The 18745-nt window shown below is 37.2% G+C and overlaps 2 protein-coding genes across 2 annotated transcripts; one reads left to right on the top strand and one right to left on the bottom strand.

The window, feature by feature from the left end:
• Window positions 1-196: 196 nt before the first annotated feature.
• stk16 (serine/threonine kinase 16) lies at window positions 197-10720 on the top strand. The gene is made up of 8 exons (XM_060860677.1): window positions 197-279; window positions 1364-1483; window positions 3878-4097; window positions 4591-4724; window positions 6758-6878; window positions 6977-7072; window positions 7404-7525; window positions 8566-10720. The coding sequence occupies exons 2-8, from the start codon at window positions 1398-1400 to the stop codon at window positions 8705-8707; spliced, it is 921 nt and encodes a 306-aa protein (XP_060716660.1). The 5' UTR covers window positions 197-279; window positions 1364-1397; the 3' UTR covers window positions 8708-10720.
• A 2950-nt stretch (window positions 10721-13670) lies between these two features.
• On the bottom strand, window positions 13671-17803 carry mnx2b (motor neuron and pancreas homeobox 2b). Its single transcript, XM_060860978.1, has 3 exons — window positions 17302-17803; window positions 15475-15635; window positions 13671-15389 (listed from the first exon to the last, which is right to left on the bottom strand). Exons 1-3 carry the CDS (start codon window positions 17558-17560, stop codon window positions 15108-15110), a joined length of 702 nt encoding a protein of 233 aa, XP_060716961.1. The 5' UTR covers window positions 17561-17803; the 3' UTR covers window positions 13671-15107.
• Window positions 17804-18745: the final 942 nt, after the last annotated feature.

Raw genomic sequence — 18745 nt, 5'->3', positions numbered from 1 at the left:
TATGTAATTCTTTTTTTTTTTTAATAAAAAAACAGAAATAAGGGGTATCGAGCAATACAATTCATTAGAGAAGAGGAATTAACAGCCTTGTAAACGTCCATAGTTTTGATAGCTTTTCGGTTTGTAAGTTCCTTTTATTAGAATATTAACGACGCAATAAGTAATAAACGCTGAATGCGTTGTGCGCATGCGCGATGAACGTCATTGACACGTGGGTTATTTATTACCCGGAAGTGTGTCGCTGTTGTGGACGCGGAGGGTCGGAATCATTAAATAAAGGTAAATACTCGTCTTTGTATTTGTGTTTGCTTTTGAAAATGCACGACATACTAATTATTAATACATAACGCCCACCGAGAGCCCTGACTTTTTCAGGTAAATATAGTTTTTTTTACAGGCTATTTAGAGTAATAGTGTTTTTCTGTGGATATTTAGTCATTAATGCAACGGTGTGGATTGGGAACAAAATGTCTACAAGGATATGAGTGTTAACTCTCATGAATAAATCCTTTTTGTATATATATATATATATATATATATATATATATATATATATATATATATATATATATTACATTCTGTTAAAAACAGATAATGTGCCATATTGGCTGGTTTATTAAAGGGTGCGTCTCAAATCGATTTATTGGTAACCTGTGTTTGAGCTCCAATCTGCATCTCTCTTATTAACTAGTGCACTTACACTAGAGTCCAGTGCTTTCTGCTATTGTTAATCTATCAGAGGTCTTGTGGTTCAAGATAAACATCTATATCATTTTTTTATATACATTTGTTTAGCTTAAAACAAAAAATTGTGTATTGTAACTTTATTTTATTTACTTTTATTTATTTGTCTAAGTGAAACTGGACACTTGGGTTTATGTGTGTTTTGAATTTTGTACCATAGAATGCTGATTAAAAAAAAAAACTAACGTTTTTGCTAGCTTTTTTTTTGCAGCTAGATTAAATAAAAATGCTGAAATGAGTGTTTACATGATCACAGATTAATGTAGCTGGTGCGATAATGAAAATAAATTGACTTTGTTTGCTTTATTTAAACTTGAGGTACTCTATGCTCTTATTCAGCTGTTCACACGCTGCAATTTGAAGCTGGTGGACTCTTAAATAATTGAACTGTATCTGTGTAAATTCTCGTCACCTAAAGCTCAGCTTTCTCAAAATGGTATTTTGAAGCAAACTGTAAAATCTCAAATGAGGTCCTCAGAGATAAGCTGCTGTCCATTACACAAATGTCACCTCATAGCTTCTTTTAGCATTAATTAGTGAACCCAAAGGACTGCTAGCTTGTATTTATTCATGAACTGAGGGGTGTGTGTGTGTGTGTGTGTGTGTGTGTGTGGGGCAGTTCTGCTCGATGAGTAAGCGATGCTAGGTCGAGGATGGGACACGCACTGTGTATCTGCTCTCGCAGTTCCATCACCATCGACAACAAGAAATACTACTTCATCCAGAAACTTGACGAGGGGTAAGACAATAATGCAGCCGCTTCATTTCCTGATTAATTCATGTCTGTCCTTGTGATCCGGCTTTGAAGGAACACTGAAAGGACAGGCTGGATTTATTTGGATTTTGTGTTTCAAAACAGCTAGCTTAGGCTAACTGTAGCCAAAATGTGAAAACAATAATAAGTTTTTCAATTGTGAACGTTTTCCCAATTTATAACTTGTTTATAAAAGTGAAGCAACTATATAGCAGCTTTTGATGTCACTGAAAATCCTTATTGGTTTTGGTCCAATCATCAGAATCAGAAAGAGCTTTATTGCGAGGAATTTGTTATAGTGACAGAAGCTTCACAGTCTAGCAGAATGACATATACAATATAGACAAATTATATCTACAAATGTACAGGTGTGAAACGTTCAATTGAAATATACATAGTATATGTTTTAAGTAAATAGTGTGAGAGAATAGTGTGTGTTCCGTGTATGTTAAGTGTTTATCAGATGGATTGCCTGAGGGAAGAAACTCTTCCTATGTCTGGTCATTCTGGTGCTCAAGGCTCTGTAGCGTCGACCAGATGGCAACAGTTCAGAGAGGGAGTATGCTGGATGTGAGGGGTCCAGAGTGATTGTCTTGGTCCTTTTGCTCACTCTGGAGAAGTACAGGTCTTGGAGAGTGATGAGTGTTGTGCCAATGATTCGCTCAGCAGTCCGGACTACCCTCTGTAGTCTTCTGAGGTCAGGTTTGGTAGCTGAGCTGAACTAAACAGTAATTGAGGTGCAGAGGATGGATTCAGTGATGGCAGTGTAGAACTGTTTCAGCAGATCCTGTGGCAGGTTGAACTTCCTCAGCTGATGGAGGAAGTACAACCTCTGCTGGGCCTTTTTCACAATGGCGTCTATGTGAATGTCCCACTTCAGATCCTAAGAAATTGTAGTTCCCAGGAATCTAAATGACTCCACTGCTGTAACAATGCTGTCCATGATGGTGAGTGGGGGGAGAGCAGGGAGGTTCAGCTCCAGGTTGTTGAGACTGCACCAGACAGCCAGCCGTTCAACCTCCAGTCTGTAAGCAGACTCGTCACCGTCCTAGATGAGGCCGATCAGTCTGGTGTCGTCTACAAACTTCAGGAGCTTGACAGAGGGGTTATTAGATGTGCAGTTTTTTGTGTACAGGGAGAAGAGCAGTGAGGGGAGGAAACAACCCTGAGGGGCACCAGTGCTGATGGTGCGGGTGCCGGATTTGAGTTTCCCCAGTTGCACTAGCTGCTGCCTGTCTGTCAGGAAGCTGGTGATCCACTGACAGACAGAGGAGGGCACGGAGAGCTGGGTTAGTTTGGGCTGGAGGAGTGATGGGACGATAGTGTTAAAAGCAGAGCTTAAGTCCACAAACAGGATCCTCCCTGGTCTGTCCAGTTGCTGCAGAACACAATGCAGTCCCATATTGACTGCATCATTCACAGACCTGTTTGCTCTGTAGGCAAACTGCAGAGAGTCCAGTAAGGGTCCAGTGATGTCCTTCAGATAAGCCAACACCAGTCTTTCAAATGATTTCATGACCACAGACGTTAGAGCCACAGGTCTGTAGTCATTTAGTCCGGTAATTTTGGATTTCTTTGGAACGGGGATGATAGTGGAGCTTTTGAAGCATGATGGGACTTCACAAAGCTCCAGTGATCAGTTGAAGATCCGTGTGAAGATGGGGGCCAGTAGATCAGCACGGAATTTCAGACAGGCTCGTGAAACGCTGTCTGGGCCTGGTGCCTTTCTTCTCTTGATCTTCTTGAAGACCTGGCATACCATCTTCACTGAACTGAATTTTAGGTGTACAAGACTCTATCCCCATTTCTGTGAGCATCCACTTTGGCCTGATGGAGCTGGCTGAGTTTTGCAGTAAACCATGGCTTGTCATTGCTATAGGTTAAGTGAGTCCTGGTAGGAATACACAAATCCTCACAGAAACTGATATATGATGTTACAGTCTCTGTGAGCTCATCCAGGTCGGGGGCTTCAAAAACAGTCCAATCAGTGGCGCAGCCACTCCACCAACTACAATATTCAGCAAAACGTCGGAATAATCAAAAACCGGTAAAAGATCTTGTGGTGTGTGCTGCCGAATGTTCAGCAGTTCTTCCCTGGTGAAACTGATCGGGTTTTCCTGACACAGGACAGGAAAAACTAACAAAAACAGAGCAAACACTGAGGCTGCCATCCACGGCGCCATCTTGCAGTCACGCCCAAGATTAGTGGATGGTAATAACCTATGGCTAACTAGCCAGTTAGTTAAGCATGGTGGAGGGCATTATTTTTTTTTTTTTTTTTTTTTTTTTTTTTTTTTTTTTTTGCACATCATGCATACTCATAGATCCTGTTTATATGTTTCAAGTTTCCCATGTTTCTCCATGGTGTTCCTCCTTCAGCGGCTTTAGCTATGTGGATCTGGTAGAAGGAGCTCAGGATGGCCGTTTCTATGCTCTGAAGCGAATCCTGTGTCATGACCGGGAAGGACGTAAGGAGGCACAGGCAGAGGTGGAGATGCATCGACTGTTCAACCACCCCAACGTCTTGAGTCTGACAGGCTACGCCTTCAAGGAGCATGGAGGAAAGACCGAGGCTTGGCTCCTCTTGCCCTACATCAGTGTATGCCTTCTGCACCCAAATGTTTACAGCAGTAACTTACTTTATATAGGAACAGTGCTATGGTACTTTTGAGTTATCCAAGTGAATGTCACACAATATCTGTTTGTAATAACAACAGAATTTTTTTTTATCAGTGAAATAAGCAGCCATAGTATAAAAATTAGGCTAGCATGTGACAGGACATCATGATGTTTAATGAAATGTACAATCTAACTGAGAGGTGCTGTAATAATGAATCAAAATTACAACTAAAACAAGAAGGAAAAAAGTGTTAAATGTTAAATATTTATTCAGAGAAACAATACAGCAGGAAGTTTGTGTGTAATGTTAGCATGAAAGACTGTTGCTACGCTTCACACTTCAATTAGCCTAGATATTCCTAGAGTAGTTCGCTGGTTAATCGCAGGTCGTGCTAAAGAACGTTTTTTCCATCTAACATGTTTACTTCAGATTGGTTGAGGTTGTACCTGTGTGTTTTTGTGTTCTCTTGCAGAAAGGAAGTCTGTGGTCCGTCCTGGAGAAGCTGAGGGAAAAAGGGAGCTCCATGTCTGAGAGCCGGATCCTGCACATTTTCCATGGCATCTGTGAAGGTCTAAAAGCCATCCATGACAAGGGATATGCACACAGGTACTTTATACTGTTAGCTACAAGGCTAATATAGCTAACTAGTCATGAACGTCTACTCACTCAACATCTTGTTCTGTAACTGTGTGATTTAAACTGTAGTCACCCTGCAACATAAGATGTGATTCAGAAATTGTTTATTTGCTTTGTAAGTTTTCTGGATATGGTTCAACTTTTCTAAAGTAATTTCAGTTCCAAAACAGTCCTAGGTTTATAACCTGTCAAAAATAAACTTAAAAATAATATAAAGACGGTTGTATCATGGAACTGACTGTTAATGTTTGCCCTTTGTTAGCAATTCAGCAGTGACGCTGATGTGTCACATTTTGTCTTATTCTACAAGCTTTATAAATTAAGTTAAAGTTTTCTGACTGAATTTAAGCTTTGAAAAAAGTCCTCATTTGGAGGGTTTTTTTAGCCTGCTTAGCTTGCTAACCTCTGAGTTGCTTGCTATCTGGGTAGCTAAATATATTGCAACCATTAACATTTCTTATCTAAAAAACCAGGGAATAGAAATGCGTTTTCAACTGGTTTTTAAATAAGGAAACAGTGGGTGCCTGTCTGATGTACAGAGGCAAGTTGTTCCATAGCCTAGGAGAAGCAACAAAGACCATGCGGTCTCTTCTAAGCTTCCTCTTTGACCTTTTGGTGTCAAGAACCAATTAATCAGCTGGCCTAAGCGAACAGGCAGGACTGTAGGGGTGAAGCAGTTCTGTAAGGTATGTCGGGGTCTGAACATTTAACATTTAAAAACAAATAAAAGCACTTTAAACTGAACCCTATAATACACAGGCAGCCAGTGAAGTGAGACCAAAATTGGTGTTATATGGTCATATTTCCTTTAACCAGTCAAAAGATGTGCAGCAGCATTTTGGGCTAATTTAAGGTGAGACAGAGAAGACTGGCTAAGACCAATATAGTGTGCGTTACAGTTATCCAGTCGAGATGTAATAAAGGCATGGATTACGGTCTCAAATTGTTGCCTGGACACAAGAATTTTTATTTTTGCCAGGCGCCTTAGGTAAAAAAAAAGAAAAAGCTGGACTTCACCACTGCACTAATTTGGCTATTCAATTTAAGATCAGCATCCAATTTTAAGCCCAAATTAGATGCCACAGGTCTAACATAGGATGCCAAAGGACCCAGGTCAATGGGGGGACTTACAAAAGCAACATGGGCCAAACAACATCACCTCTGCCTTATCATTAAAATGGAGAAAAATCACTGCCATCCAAGCTTTAATGTGACATGAAAGGAGATGTGCAACGGAGGAACGCTCCTTTCGTTTTACGAGTATGTTTATTTGGGTATTATCTGCATAACAGTGGAAGGAAATCCCATGGTGTCTAAGGATGGATCCCAGGGGAAGCAGATAACGCGAAAAGAGTAATGGCCCCAGAACCAAGCCCTGTGGAACCCTGTAGGACAAGGGAGCAGTGGAGGATTCTGGACCACCTAGATCCACAGAAAAAGTCCTATTTGTTAAGTAGGACCTGAAACATTCTAACACAGGGCCATGGACACCCACAAGGTGACCTAGACAAGATATTAAAATGCGGTGGTCAACTGCATCAAAGGCAGCTGTTCGGTCCAGCAGGACAAGGATGACAAAATCACCAGCATCAGATGCAATAAGGATGTTATTAAAAACCCTTAACAAGGCTGACTGTGCTATGCAGTGTTTTAAGGCCAGACTGGAAAACCTCCAGGATGTCATTTTCATCCAGAAATGATTTCAGTTTCAATGTACAGACAATTGTATAGACAATTTTTTCTAAAACCTTAGAGAGAAAGGGCAGTTTGGACATAGGTCTAAAGTTAGCTAGTAAAGAGTGGCCTAGACCAGGTTTCTTATTCTACATTTTAAGGTGGAATTATGTGAATGCTAATCTAGTCCAAATGAGTTAATTATCAAATATAAATGTGTTCTTAAATATGTCAGTAAGTAACAACAATGTAAACATTTCTGAGGACCAATATGAAACCAATTTGTGAAAGCCAATTAATTTGATTCCACCTAATTGACTCTTGATCAGAGACTTAAAGCCTACAAACGTGCTGCTGGAGGAGAACGACAAGCCAGTGCTGATGGACCTCGGTTCTATGAACAAAGCCCGCATCGAAGTGAAAGGCTCCAGAGAGGCCATGACTGTGCAGGTGGGAGGAGAAATCTTTCGTCCTGCTACGTGATTCCATGGTTGTTTGTGTAAAATATCTCTCTCACTTTCATCCTTTGTCTTTTTTTAATCGTTCAGGACTGGGCAGCTCAGAGATGCACCATCTCTTACAGAGCACCCGAGCTTTTCAATGTGGAGAGCCACTGTATCATTGATGAAAAGACTGATATTTGGGTGAGAAACCTATGAAGCATGCTGCTGTAAGGGCTAATGTAGCTAATGAAAGAATATGGCTACCAATTTAGCATGCTAACAGTTCAAGTCTTCGATTTATAATGGAGGATATTCTGCTGTGCCTTTCCACACTCTCCAATCCAGTGTCTGAAATCACATTAGCAAACATTAGACACTAAAATATAGAGTGGACCTGCAGTTTAATCAGTAATGCTAAACTGGTAGCCATAAGTTTCTATTACCTGTTAGAAACATAAATATCCTGAAATTTCTGGCTTGTGCTGAATCATAGTGTGTGTGTGTGTGTGTGTGTGTGTGTGTGTGTCACCAGTCATTAGGGTGTGTACTGTACTGTATGATGATGCTCGAAGGACCGTATGATCTGGTGTTTCAGAAGGGAGACAGTGTTGCTCTTGCTGTCCAGAACCCGGTTGCCATTCCACAATCCTGCAGGTCAGAAATTCTCTCAGTTTAGCTTATGTTAGCTAGCTACTGTCCTGAGTGAGGGGAAAAAAATCTTTTCATTTCACATAAACAATTTTTTTTCATAATCATGTCATGTTAGCAGGCTAGCACTGTCACCCTGTCATGTTAGCTGGCTAGCACTGTCACCCTGTCATGTTAGCAGGCTAGCACTGTCACCCTGTCATGTTAGCAGGCTAGCACTGTCACCCTGTCATGTTAGCAGGCTAGCACTGTCACCCTGTCATGTTAGCAGGCTAGCACTGTCACCCTGTCATGTTAGCTGGCTAGCACTGTCACCCTGTCATGTTAGCTGGCTAGCACTGTCACCCTGTCATGTTAGCTGGCTGTTTATTAATTGTATACAAAGCTTCTCAGAAACCCTGTCAGATTAGTCCATGAATGCTAACTATGGTGCATTAGCAGAGAAGATTTTCATTTCATTTTCATATTTCATTAATCTTGTCATGTTAGCTTGTGTTACCCAACTAACTAGTATCAACATTTAAGAAAGTTGTTAAGAAAATATGTTCAGAAATTCTGTCAGTTGAGCTTATTTTAGGTAGTATATTAGCATATGATCGCATTGACACTGAAGACCTAGTGTTATTTGTGACTATTGTGACCGCTTTTGAATATCTTAAACCCATGCTACGTAGAATTAGCAGTAAAGATTATAAATATTTATAAATGACAAATCCTGCCAGGGTGCTTTATGTTGTTAGTAGTGGAAATAACTTGTATTATTTATACTTGTAAAATAACTTGTATTATTGTAAAGATTTTACATTTTATAAGTCCTCTTAGCTAGCTAATGATAACATTGAAGATTGTGAACATTTATGGATTAATTAATGTGTAAGACAAGTTTCATAGTTAGAAGTGCAAATTAAATCCTATTACTTTTTAGTAGTTTAGCAAAAATTAAACTAACACAAATTATTGGCTCTGTTTAGCAGAAACACAATAAGTAAAATTAGATTAGCCGCTATTATGCTAAGCCTAATTTAGCACTTTTGGCCCTGTAACAGCTACTCTGAAGGACTGCAGACGCTGTTGAGCTCCGTCATGGTGACGAACCCTCAGGAGCGGCCCAACATTGACTGGGTTCTCGAACGAGTCAGAAACCTCCAGAGCTCAGACGGAGGAGCGATCGAAACCGACAGAGTATGACGAATGGAATTTTTATCTTCCACCCAGACTGTCCTTTTACCTTAGAAAACACATAGAGAAGACATATTTAAACACATACACACACAGACATGCTCATCAGTCATGATGAAAAACATCATTGAAGTGTTATTGATTTTTAGTGTTATGTTAGCATTAAAGCTAATAACTTCTGCCCCTGCTTGAGTGTCCCTGTCGTAACGAAGACCGAGCTTAAGCTAAATTTGATCAGCCAGTCACAAAATAGACCATGTGACATCACCATTAGACCTTTTTACTCATTTCTTTGACACAATGTACTGCTTAGCATAAAATATTAGTTTAGCATATTGAGCTATGCACGCCATCTATTTAAGTTCAACTCAGTAACATTAACATTATCTCCATCACAGGCATCTGTTCTGCCCTGTATTACCTGGAGCCAGAACTAATTTAATTAGTAGTAAATAGTTTTAATTTGGCTTATTATTATATGGCATATTTAAGACGGAGAACCAATGGTGCTAGCAAGATGATTAAAATTAGGCTAGGTATTATATTTTGTGGTTAAGATCAAAAGCTAACTTTTTAAATTAACTGTTATATGCATAATTATATATAGATACTATAGATTAGATAAATAGATTTATGTAGCTAGCTAGTTTTGTTAAGCTAAATTATGTATTATATTATATATTTTGCTAACAAGCTTATTAAAATAGGCTGTTTTTTATATTTCATGACTACGACCAGTATTTTATGCTAAACTGTACATTGAGCTATAATTAAGATAAAATAGACTTAAATCTTATTAAGGAAATTTCTGTACGTTTTCTTTCTTATTTGTAGAAGTTGAATTACATGGGTAAACAGTTACTGTGTGTGTGTGTGTGTGTGTAAGACAAACCTGGCTTGGAATTTTAATATAACAAAGCCCTTAATGAGGCCAGTGGACATTCCACAAGAGGAGTACAGGACTGGATTTATAAGAGATATTGCGTAGGTTTGAACTCGCTGAGATTAACTCCCAAACCAGGAAGTTCTGTCCCTTCACCTTTTTTCTTGGCTTGTGTTTTAGTCTCGACTTAGTTTTATGGTACCTGAAAGTTGTGTATTAGTCTTAGCTATAATTAGATAAAGATTTAATTAAAGTCAGTTAGCTATATTTATTCGATACACAAAAATAACCTTATTAAAAAAAAATTCACTGCATTTTACTTCCATCAGGTTTGATCCTATATCATCATCCCATCTCTAGTGTGCGTTGATCTTAAAATTCTTTAAATTTTTTAAATGTTCATGTTTCACTATTATGAATTTAGGGAAGAAATTACACAAATGGGAAAGGACACAGGAAGTAGTAGCTAATAGAAAATGGTTGGTCTGGTTGTTGCTACTTTAAAAAAATATTCCACCAAAAGAAGGTACTGCTTATTAATTAGGTAGATATTTTCTAAATGGATTTAGTCATGAATTACTTCCAAAAAAAAAAAAAAAAAACAATTTTGTATTGACCGACCACAGCTCTATTTTGTAACCTCATTTATTACCAAAAGAATATTTACAATTTTGAAGCTAATCTGATTGCAAATGTAACAAACTGCCACATACTATGTTTTTCTTGTATAAAAGTAAGCTACTATTGCATATCAGAGATGTATGTTCCATAGGACCTCTTATAAAGGGCTTTTTCCATGATTAATTTAAAATCAGACCTTCTCTAGTTAATCTGTTCTTCCTGACTGCTGGAGACGTATAATATCCATGATAACATTGCTGTGGAGCTTAGTATCTCAGTAATTTGCTGTGTTTAACTAAATAACAACTTATGCACACTTGGGACCTGTTATTTTTGACTATTTATTGTTTATTTGTTTTTTTAGCAGCTCTCGATGCTTGATGCTTTTGAAAATGTTGATTTTGTTTTACAAGGTCATATTGTATTTTATTTAATTTGTATATATTTCAACAGAGAATCACATGTGTAAATGTCTCTTGTTTTTATTTCACAATGATTAAAAATATTTCATGTTTTCACCACTGGTCGTCTTTTTTTAATCAGTGAAAGTTTTGTGTAACCGATTTAAATTGTTGAATATGATCAAGATGAATCAGTACTCAATGTGACCAGCAGAGGGCGCTTTAGCACTTAGGGAATCGTTTTTATACTTCAAACATCTCTATAATGAACTTACCCAAACATACCACTTGCATTTGTTTAAAACGTGAGAAATGTTTCTTGAAAAGTCATGAAATTTAATTAAATAGTTTAAATCTCCCATTTAAATATACAACAATTACAAAGAATTGAGTCCATTTTTCTTGGTTTCATTCTTTCTTGTGCTATATTTAAAAATGCTAGATATAAAAGTTGTTCAACCAAGAAAATGGCGGACAGACAAGTACATAATTAAGATAGAATGTAACTTAACTGAATAACAGTTAACTTCTTGTTCTTAAATATAAATTATAATTATTTTAAATGCTGTGCAGATACCTGTTTAGATGAAGATCCTCATAGCAAAATGTTTTTTCAGCTAACTTACACATTCCTAGCTAGCTAATGTTTTTACTGGTTACAGATTGATCATGTTCAACAATAAAGTTAGCTTTCTGTTGCTTGGTTGATCCATAGATGTGATCTATATAACTATCTTGTGTTGTCACACACACAAACACACACACATATATTCTCTTTATATACTCTTTATATACCATATATTCTCTTTATATATCTTTAACTCTCACACACACTTTTCACCCTGTTATTTGAGGGTTAAGGCTTTCTCAGTTATTGTTCATTATGCAGAAGCCGTCTTAATGGTCATATCTCTTTATTTCCCGCATGTGTGTGGTGCAGTGATGTCATACAACAAGGTCAAGACATGTCGACTTTTCATGCTGAAACGCACCATTTTTTAAATGCAGCCATTTTGGTAAATAAAAGGTGCAGTGTGTCGATGCTGATTCTAATAAGGTGAAGGATGACAAAGTATAACAGATTTTATCAGTATATTCTATCCATTGTTTTTACAATAAACTATAACAAAAGAAAAAAAAAGAATTAAATAAATGAAATTACAGAAATACAATGAAATACATGAGCTAGTGTAGATTTACATGTACATGTACATTTATATGCTAAGCATCCTGCTAGCGCTGACAGAAAAATAAATCCCTGCCTACTCAATACTTTATTACCTCAAAACTTGGCCTTTTTTTCAGAATGGGTGTAAAATACAGCCTGTGACACGTTTTTTTTTTTTTTTACCGCCCCATTAGCTTAAGTGACACGACAAGGCCGAGGCAAAATCTCAAGCAATATGGCCGATTACTTTAAAACATCCCGCAATCTTTTCATATTCCAGTAACGATGCCGACATTTCGGCTGATTGATTAAACTACAGGGTGTAAAGCCTTCACACCGTCGCCAGATTTATCTGCAGAGAAGCAGGTTTATTAGATTTAACTAAAAAACAAAGCCTTGTTTTGGTAAATATGTGAGTGATATACTGTCTGGATAACATTATTACGTTTTTTACTTTGTGCTTCAGTGATTTTTATTTATAATATTTTTCATGTGGCTGTGAAATTGCAGGACAAAATTCCAGCCATGTTTCAAGCAAACATTAACGTTTCTTCAACATATGGACAACATACCAGCTAACATCACATCCAAAGAACAAGACAGTACAAGCAAAAAGAAATATGACCATAATAAGAAGAAACAGAAGAAGGTAATGAAGAAGAAATTAAAAATAATATGAATAATATGTGCTGTGGTGCAATGCTACATAATTCATGCCAAACAAATGTATTACACACTAATATAACACAATATATCATGTAATGTAAAACAGTAATATAATACTGCACTGGTTTTGCATTCAAGCTGCAATATGGGCCTTAAAAAAACATGGTGATCCATTTTTTGTACTGTTAGCTAACCAGAGGTGAGGTGATTGAGGTGATTTACCAACACATCTGAGACAAATGTTGATGTTCCTAATAATCTTTTTTCCACATTTACACCAATACCATAGCTAGCTAAATCATTTGCCTTAGTGAGTAGCTAGTTTATATTTGGTGTCCATATTACCCAGTAGATTAGCAAACAGTTTTTCCACCCATTTTCTATGTTTGGAAACTGAACAAGGATCATTGAAGAAGTCAGCAAATCTGCTATACAATGCACACGGCAGCTCCCATTTAACTCTTGGCCTTTGACGAGTCAGATTTAATGAGTCCCACTTTGCATTTAATCACTATATAAACATGACACCGAGGCCTCCACACCAGAAAAGTTATGCTGCGTTTCGTCATGTCCTGAATTATCACCCTCTTACATGGACTGGTCACTTGTCCTGCGGATGAAATGGACTCGGTGACATCATCGTCATCGGGGCTGACAATCTTTATTTCCCCTTCATTAACTTAATCATCGGATCATCTGTAAAAGGCGAAGGAAATTATTCATATTTGAGAGGTGTGCTCGTAAACAACATAAATAACAGGTTTTTATGCACCACCATTTTCTGCCTGTTCTTTAGCATGCTAATCAGGCTAGGCATTTACTGTACAGATCATGAATGAAATGGAGGAAGGAAATGAAAATATCTTCGGTTAAAGGTTTTGATTTTCATTATATTCTCACGTCATCCTGCTACATGAAACAATCTTTATTTAAGTGATCAGTAGTGTTCTAATTAGCAACATCTAATTAGCAATACCAGAAATCTGTGAATCTAACTTGGTGCCACAGAAATGATTCTAAATGATGCCATCATTTAGAATTTTACCTGTGGCTTGGGTTTCAAACTTTTTAAGTAAAATTTGTGGTATTAAAACAATGAACCATTTTTCAGCTTGAGTCCTACCTTTACATGTAGGTATTGGTTGATAGTATGCAAGCTAAACCACAAACGCTAATTTTGCTAAAACTAATTCATACTTGTGTACGACCACATAAATGAAACCTTACAATATGTTTTGCAAAATGATTCATTTTTTATTCATGTTATTTACATTATTTACTTTTGTTTCTTTTGACCTCTAGGTTATTTTACAGTCAATAAACTAGACTTTAACATGTGTAAACAACATCAGGTTGAAAAAGATTTTAGTAAAAGCCCAGTCTTGCATTTTAAGCATGACATTTTGCACATTGCTGTATCATTTCAATGAATCATAAGTTTGGAATAAACATAGCTAACACTGCTACTGTAAATGTTATCTGATCAAATTCTTCAAATGTTCCATGATTCATTTCAGAGTTTGAATGTTTTCCTAGACCTGCTGCTAATTGTATAAACATTAGCATTAGCACATATTATGTAGCATTTCTACAGGTGAATTTTGTTCAACAAAAAGAAAACACACATAGACTGACATGATGTTTTTTACAGCATATTAACAGTTAGCTAGCTGGCTAACAAGAATGAAAATGACTTAGCATCTAGTTCTTAGAGGTAGCTTTTAGTTAGCCTAACCTTAGTTTAGCACCCAACATTGGTATTGCTATTTTAAATTGATCTGATTTACAGAGAAGTTTGTTAGTTGTTGTGTTTTAAAATTTGCTAAATTTTTTTATTATTGTTATGTTTTTAGTTATTGTCATGTTTCTGAATTTGCTGTGATCCACTGCGATTCAAATCTGTTGTTAAGTTTCTGAAATTGTTAAACTGATAACTGTGTGTTTTTGGCTTTGATTTGTTACTGAACCTGCTGCTTTTACTGTTTTTGTTATTTCTGAATTTTGTGTTTTGGAATTTTCTGTTCTTTCTATTTTTTTTAAATGATGTTGTTTTTCCTGGAAAATTGTCCCTAGTGTGTGGTTGCGTGAGTGAATGAGTGTGTGTGTGTGTGTGCCCTGCGATGGGTTGGCACTCCGTCCAGGGTGTATCCTGCCTTGATGCCCGATGACGCCTGAGATAGGCACAGGCTCCCCATGACCCGAGGTAGTTCGGATAAGCGGTAGAAGGTGAATGAATGAATGTTTTTCCTTTCGCTGTGGTGTATTTTTCATCCTGGTTTGTTGTGTTTTCTAATTTGCTGCTGATTTATTTTTGGTATTATTGTGTTTAAAATTTTGTTGGATTTTTTTTGTTTGTTTATCTGAATTTGATGCTGTGTTTTTGGTTTTGTGTTTCTAAATTTGCTGTTTGATGATTTCTGATTTGCTTTTGTCTTTTTTGGTTTTCCTGTTGCAATTTTGCTTTGTTGATGTGTAAATGTATTTAGGGTCACTGTACACCATACATTGATGTAACATTATCAGTCCATAAAACGTTCAGTATTTCAATGTTTCACAGTAGTTTTAGCCAGGATACTAAAAAAAACAAAAAAAACACCTCTCTTCACATCACCTCCATGTTTCTGAGAAAACAGACTCATCTTTGTTTCTGATAGGTTCCTCGTCTCCTCCTTATAACCCTACTCTCTTTTTTCTCATTTCTTCCACATCGCCATCTGAGGCATATCGGTTATCGATGACCTTCTGCAAAACGTCAGAGTGTTGCATGTCCATGTTGAACTGTTTTTTGTTGTCAACCTCTTCTTCTTCCTCTTCATCCCCAAGTCCCACAATCTGAGGCACAGATACTGGATTCTCATCATTTGATTTGTGCTCTCGGGCCACTCCCAGTTGATCCTTGGCTTTACGACTTCGTTTCCACTTCATCCTGCGATTTTGAAACCAAATCTTCACCTACACACACACACAGATCTGAGAACTATTCACAGCGTACTTTTTTAGCACTGATATGCGCGTATATACATATATGTACACAAACCTGTGTCTCTGTTAGCATTAGTGATGTGGCGACTTCGAAGCGTTTAGGCCGTGAGAGATATTTGTTGAGCTTAAACTGGTTCTCCAGCTCGAGCAGCTGCTGGCTGGTGAATGCTGTGCGTGGCCTCCGACATTTTCCCATCAACCCCAACTGAGGAGATGCTGCAGACAAACAGATCGATTTATAGATAGTTTTACTACAACATTAACATTACATTATACTGTGTACTATAATAACATTAAATGCTCTACAGTGCTGCTGAATTCTAGATTCTGATTGGTCAGAGAGTGTTCATTAATTCTCTTTAACTAAGCATGTTGTGTTCTTTACGAATGATTTATTACTTTTTATTATGTTGAGCAAAGCTGCAGATGTGTTTAGACACAAATGAAAAGATGTATTTTCTGAAATGAAAGAAGAAGAAGAAAAGGAATTTCCACATTCTAATTAAATAAAATCACTGTTTGTCATGTTGATGTTGGTGATGATGACGATGATGATGATGATGATGGTTTAGCAAGCACCAAATCAGTAAAACTTAATAACAGATTAAAGGACTGCTGTAATTTGACTCTAAATTATTCTCATATAATTATTATGTCAAAGATGTCCAGTATCTCTCTCTCTCTCTCTCGCACACACACACACACACACACACACACACACACACACACACACACACACACTCATAAATAAAAATGAAGGCTTTATTCTTTGTTAGCATTATCATTATTCTGCTGTATTGTTGATGTGATTGCTATAAACACCATTAACTTAATGAAACTCTATAAACACACGCCCCGTTGTTTACTGCTGAAAAAATAAGTCTGATTTTAAAAGATTAGAAAAGATTACTTCATTTTATCCACATATTTTTATGTGAATGTTTTTTTTGTTGTTTGTTTTATTAAATGATCTCTCTATTTACACAATTAAACAATCGATCCCTATTAAAGCTTCTCTGTTAACTAACATATTTCCTGACCTATTTAAATTCTACACATATTTTTCAAAATAGAAATATTTACTTGCTTTTCTTTCCAGTTTTTTGTTTGCGTTATTAATATTTTTTTTAATTATTATTATTATTATTATTATTATTATTCACTTTTTAAGTTTTCTTGTTCTTTTTTCCTAAACTTTGGTTTAATGGATTTTTTTTGTTGTTTTTTTTTTTTTTAACTTTAAAAAATATATAAATATAACTGATTGTGTGTTTTAGTATTAGTCAAATGATCATGTTAAATGCTTTGAGGTGAAACGTAATGAATGAAGTGTTGTAGATTCAATTAAAAAAATAATAATTAATAATAAGAAGAAGGAAACATGATTAAGTTAATAAATAAAATTTAATTCATGTCCTGTAATATTCTGAGGTAAACCACAAAGAATTTACAAAGAATAGAACAAACAAAGTACAAAACATTTTGTGACTAAAATCCAAAAATGTATTTATAAAGTTTCTAAAGTTGTAACTTACCACACAACATCAATCTTTAAAAACAATTTATAAATAATTTAGAATTGCAAATATATATATATATATATATATATATATATATATATATATATATATATATATATAAACACTACTAAACATGAAATTTATGTAGAATTTGTAAAATAAAATATAGATTAAACAAGTTCTAATTTGTAAACATCTACAATATGTCCACCCACAGGGATATAAATAATGAAATTAAAAGTTGTAAAAATAATAATAATAAAATAAATAAAACATCAAACAAAACATTAAAGTAAACAAAAGTTAAATAGAAGTCAAATAAATTGTAATATAATGAACAGGTGAGTGAACAATAAACACACCTGTGTATGGGTGGAGTCGCGGCAGAAGCAGGCTCGCGCGGATCCACGGTTCGTATGCGGGGCTGATGTGCGGGATTCCGGTGTAGTGAAGCGCGGGCACTGCGGGGAACAGCGGAGCGCTCGAGTACACAAACCGGGAGGGCACGGGGAAAGGACCCGCGCGCGCTCCAGGCCCCGGGAAAGCACTAGGGGGCGGAGTCTCACACGGCGCGCGCTCTCTCAGCAGAGCCTCGATACGGAAGTTCTTGGATTTCTCCATGGAGGCGAAATTTCAAGCGGTACAAAAGTAAAGCTGCATTAAAAACGCACTAAAATACCAGATTTACGCCTTCTATATTTCACGGAAATAAAAGTTTCTTCACTTTATTTCGTTTATTCCATTGTGTTCCAAAGGAAAAGGAAAAAAAAAGAACAAAGCAATAACTACAATAATGTTAATAACGATTGCTGAGTTGTAGGTTTACGGAGTGTTTCTGCGGCTCTGCGGCGTTTCACACGTCACCACGTTTCTCTCTGAAGGCGTAAAACTCATCCCGCTGTGCGCATCTTATTTACATAACCGCTGTACATAAAGCGCTGATTGGCTTAGAACAGCAGTTAGGTTTCTAATTAACCAATCAAAGCCTTGCACCTGGGAGCACACTTCTGTGTGTTGACTGTATACTGTGTGTATGCAGTGTAGAAAAGGTCCCGCGCTTGAGGATGTAATTTCTATTCAAGACTTTCTATTCTCTCTCTCTCTCTCTCTCTCTCCCCCTCCCTCTGTCTCTCTCTCTCCCTCTCTCTCTCTCTCTCTCTCTCTCCCCCTCCCTCTCTCTCTCTCTCTCTCTCTCCCTCTCTCTCTCTCTCTCTCTCTCTCCCCCTCCCTCTCTCTCTCTCTCTCTCTCTCTCCCTCTCTCTCTCTCTCCCTCTCCCCCCTCTGTCTCTCTCTCTCTCTCTCTCTCTCTCTCTCCCTCCCACTCCCCCCCTCTCTCTCTCTCTCTCTCTCGCTCTCTCTCCCCCTCCCCCTCTGTCTCTCTCTCTCTCTCTCTCCCTCTCCCCCCCCCCTCTCTGTCTCTCTCTCTGAGAAAAATGGTTGTACCTTCTTTTAATTAGCCTAAAAAAGTTTTAAGGGCCTTGCTCAGGGGCCCAGCAGTGGCAGATTGGCAGACCTGGGGTTTAAACCCATGACCTTCCAATCAGTAATCCAACACCTTAACCAATGAGCTACCACATCCCACTTTTTGCATCCCAGTTAACAAATCCGTAATTGTGAATAATCTTACGATCACTAGTACAAACTCTTTACCCATTGACATCTGGCCAAGGGATTTTGTGAACTGAAGTGACACATTTTTACATTTTTGCCTAAAGAGTTCATTCGGCAATATTACAGTAATCAAGTCGAGTATCAGGCCAGTTCTCTCATTCATTATTTTATTATTTAATATTTTTTGGAACCTGC

This window comes from Tachysurus vachellii, chromosome 24, assembly GCF_030014155.1.
Source record: "Tachysurus vachellii isolate PV-2020 chromosome 24, HZAU_Pvac_v1, whole genome shotgun sequence".
NCBI classification, from domain to species: Eukaryota; Metazoa; Chordata; class Actinopteri; order Siluriformes; family Bagridae; genus Tachysurus; species Tachysurus vachellii.
The sequence above is the reverse complement of the archived record's forward strand: the minus strand, read 5'-3'. Positions and strand labels throughout refer to the sequence as shown.

What these genes read in the sequence shown, in the direction of transcription:
- stk16 (XM_060860677.1), top strand. Translation starts at nt 1,398, where the DNA reads ATGGGACACGCACTGTGTATCTGCTCTCGCAGTTCCATCACCATCGAC. An exon ending in GACAAGGGATATGCACACAG is followed by an intron (nt 4,725 to 6,757) that starts GTACTTTATACT and finishes ACTCTTGATCAG; the next exon opens with AGACTTAAAGCCTACAAACG. An exon ending in GAGAGGCCATGACTGTGCAG is followed by an intron (nt 6,879 to 6,976) that starts GTGGGAGGAGAA and finishes TTAATCGTTCAG; the next exon opens with GACTGGGCAGCTCAGAGATG.
- mnx2b (XM_060860978.1), bottom strand. Translation starts at nt 17,560, where the DNA reads ATGGAGAAATCCAAGAACTTCCGTATCGAGGCTCTGCTGAGAGAGCGC. An exon ending in GCGACTCCACCCATACACAG is followed by an intron (nt 15,636 to 17,301) that starts GTGTGTTTATTG and finishes GTTTGTCTGCAG; the next exon opens with CATCTCCTCAGTTGGGGTTG. An exon ending in TAATGCTAACAGAGACACAG is followed by an intron (nt 15,390 to 15,474) that starts GTTTGTGTACAT and finishes GTGTGTGTGTAG; the next exon opens with GTGAAGATTTGGTTTCAAAA.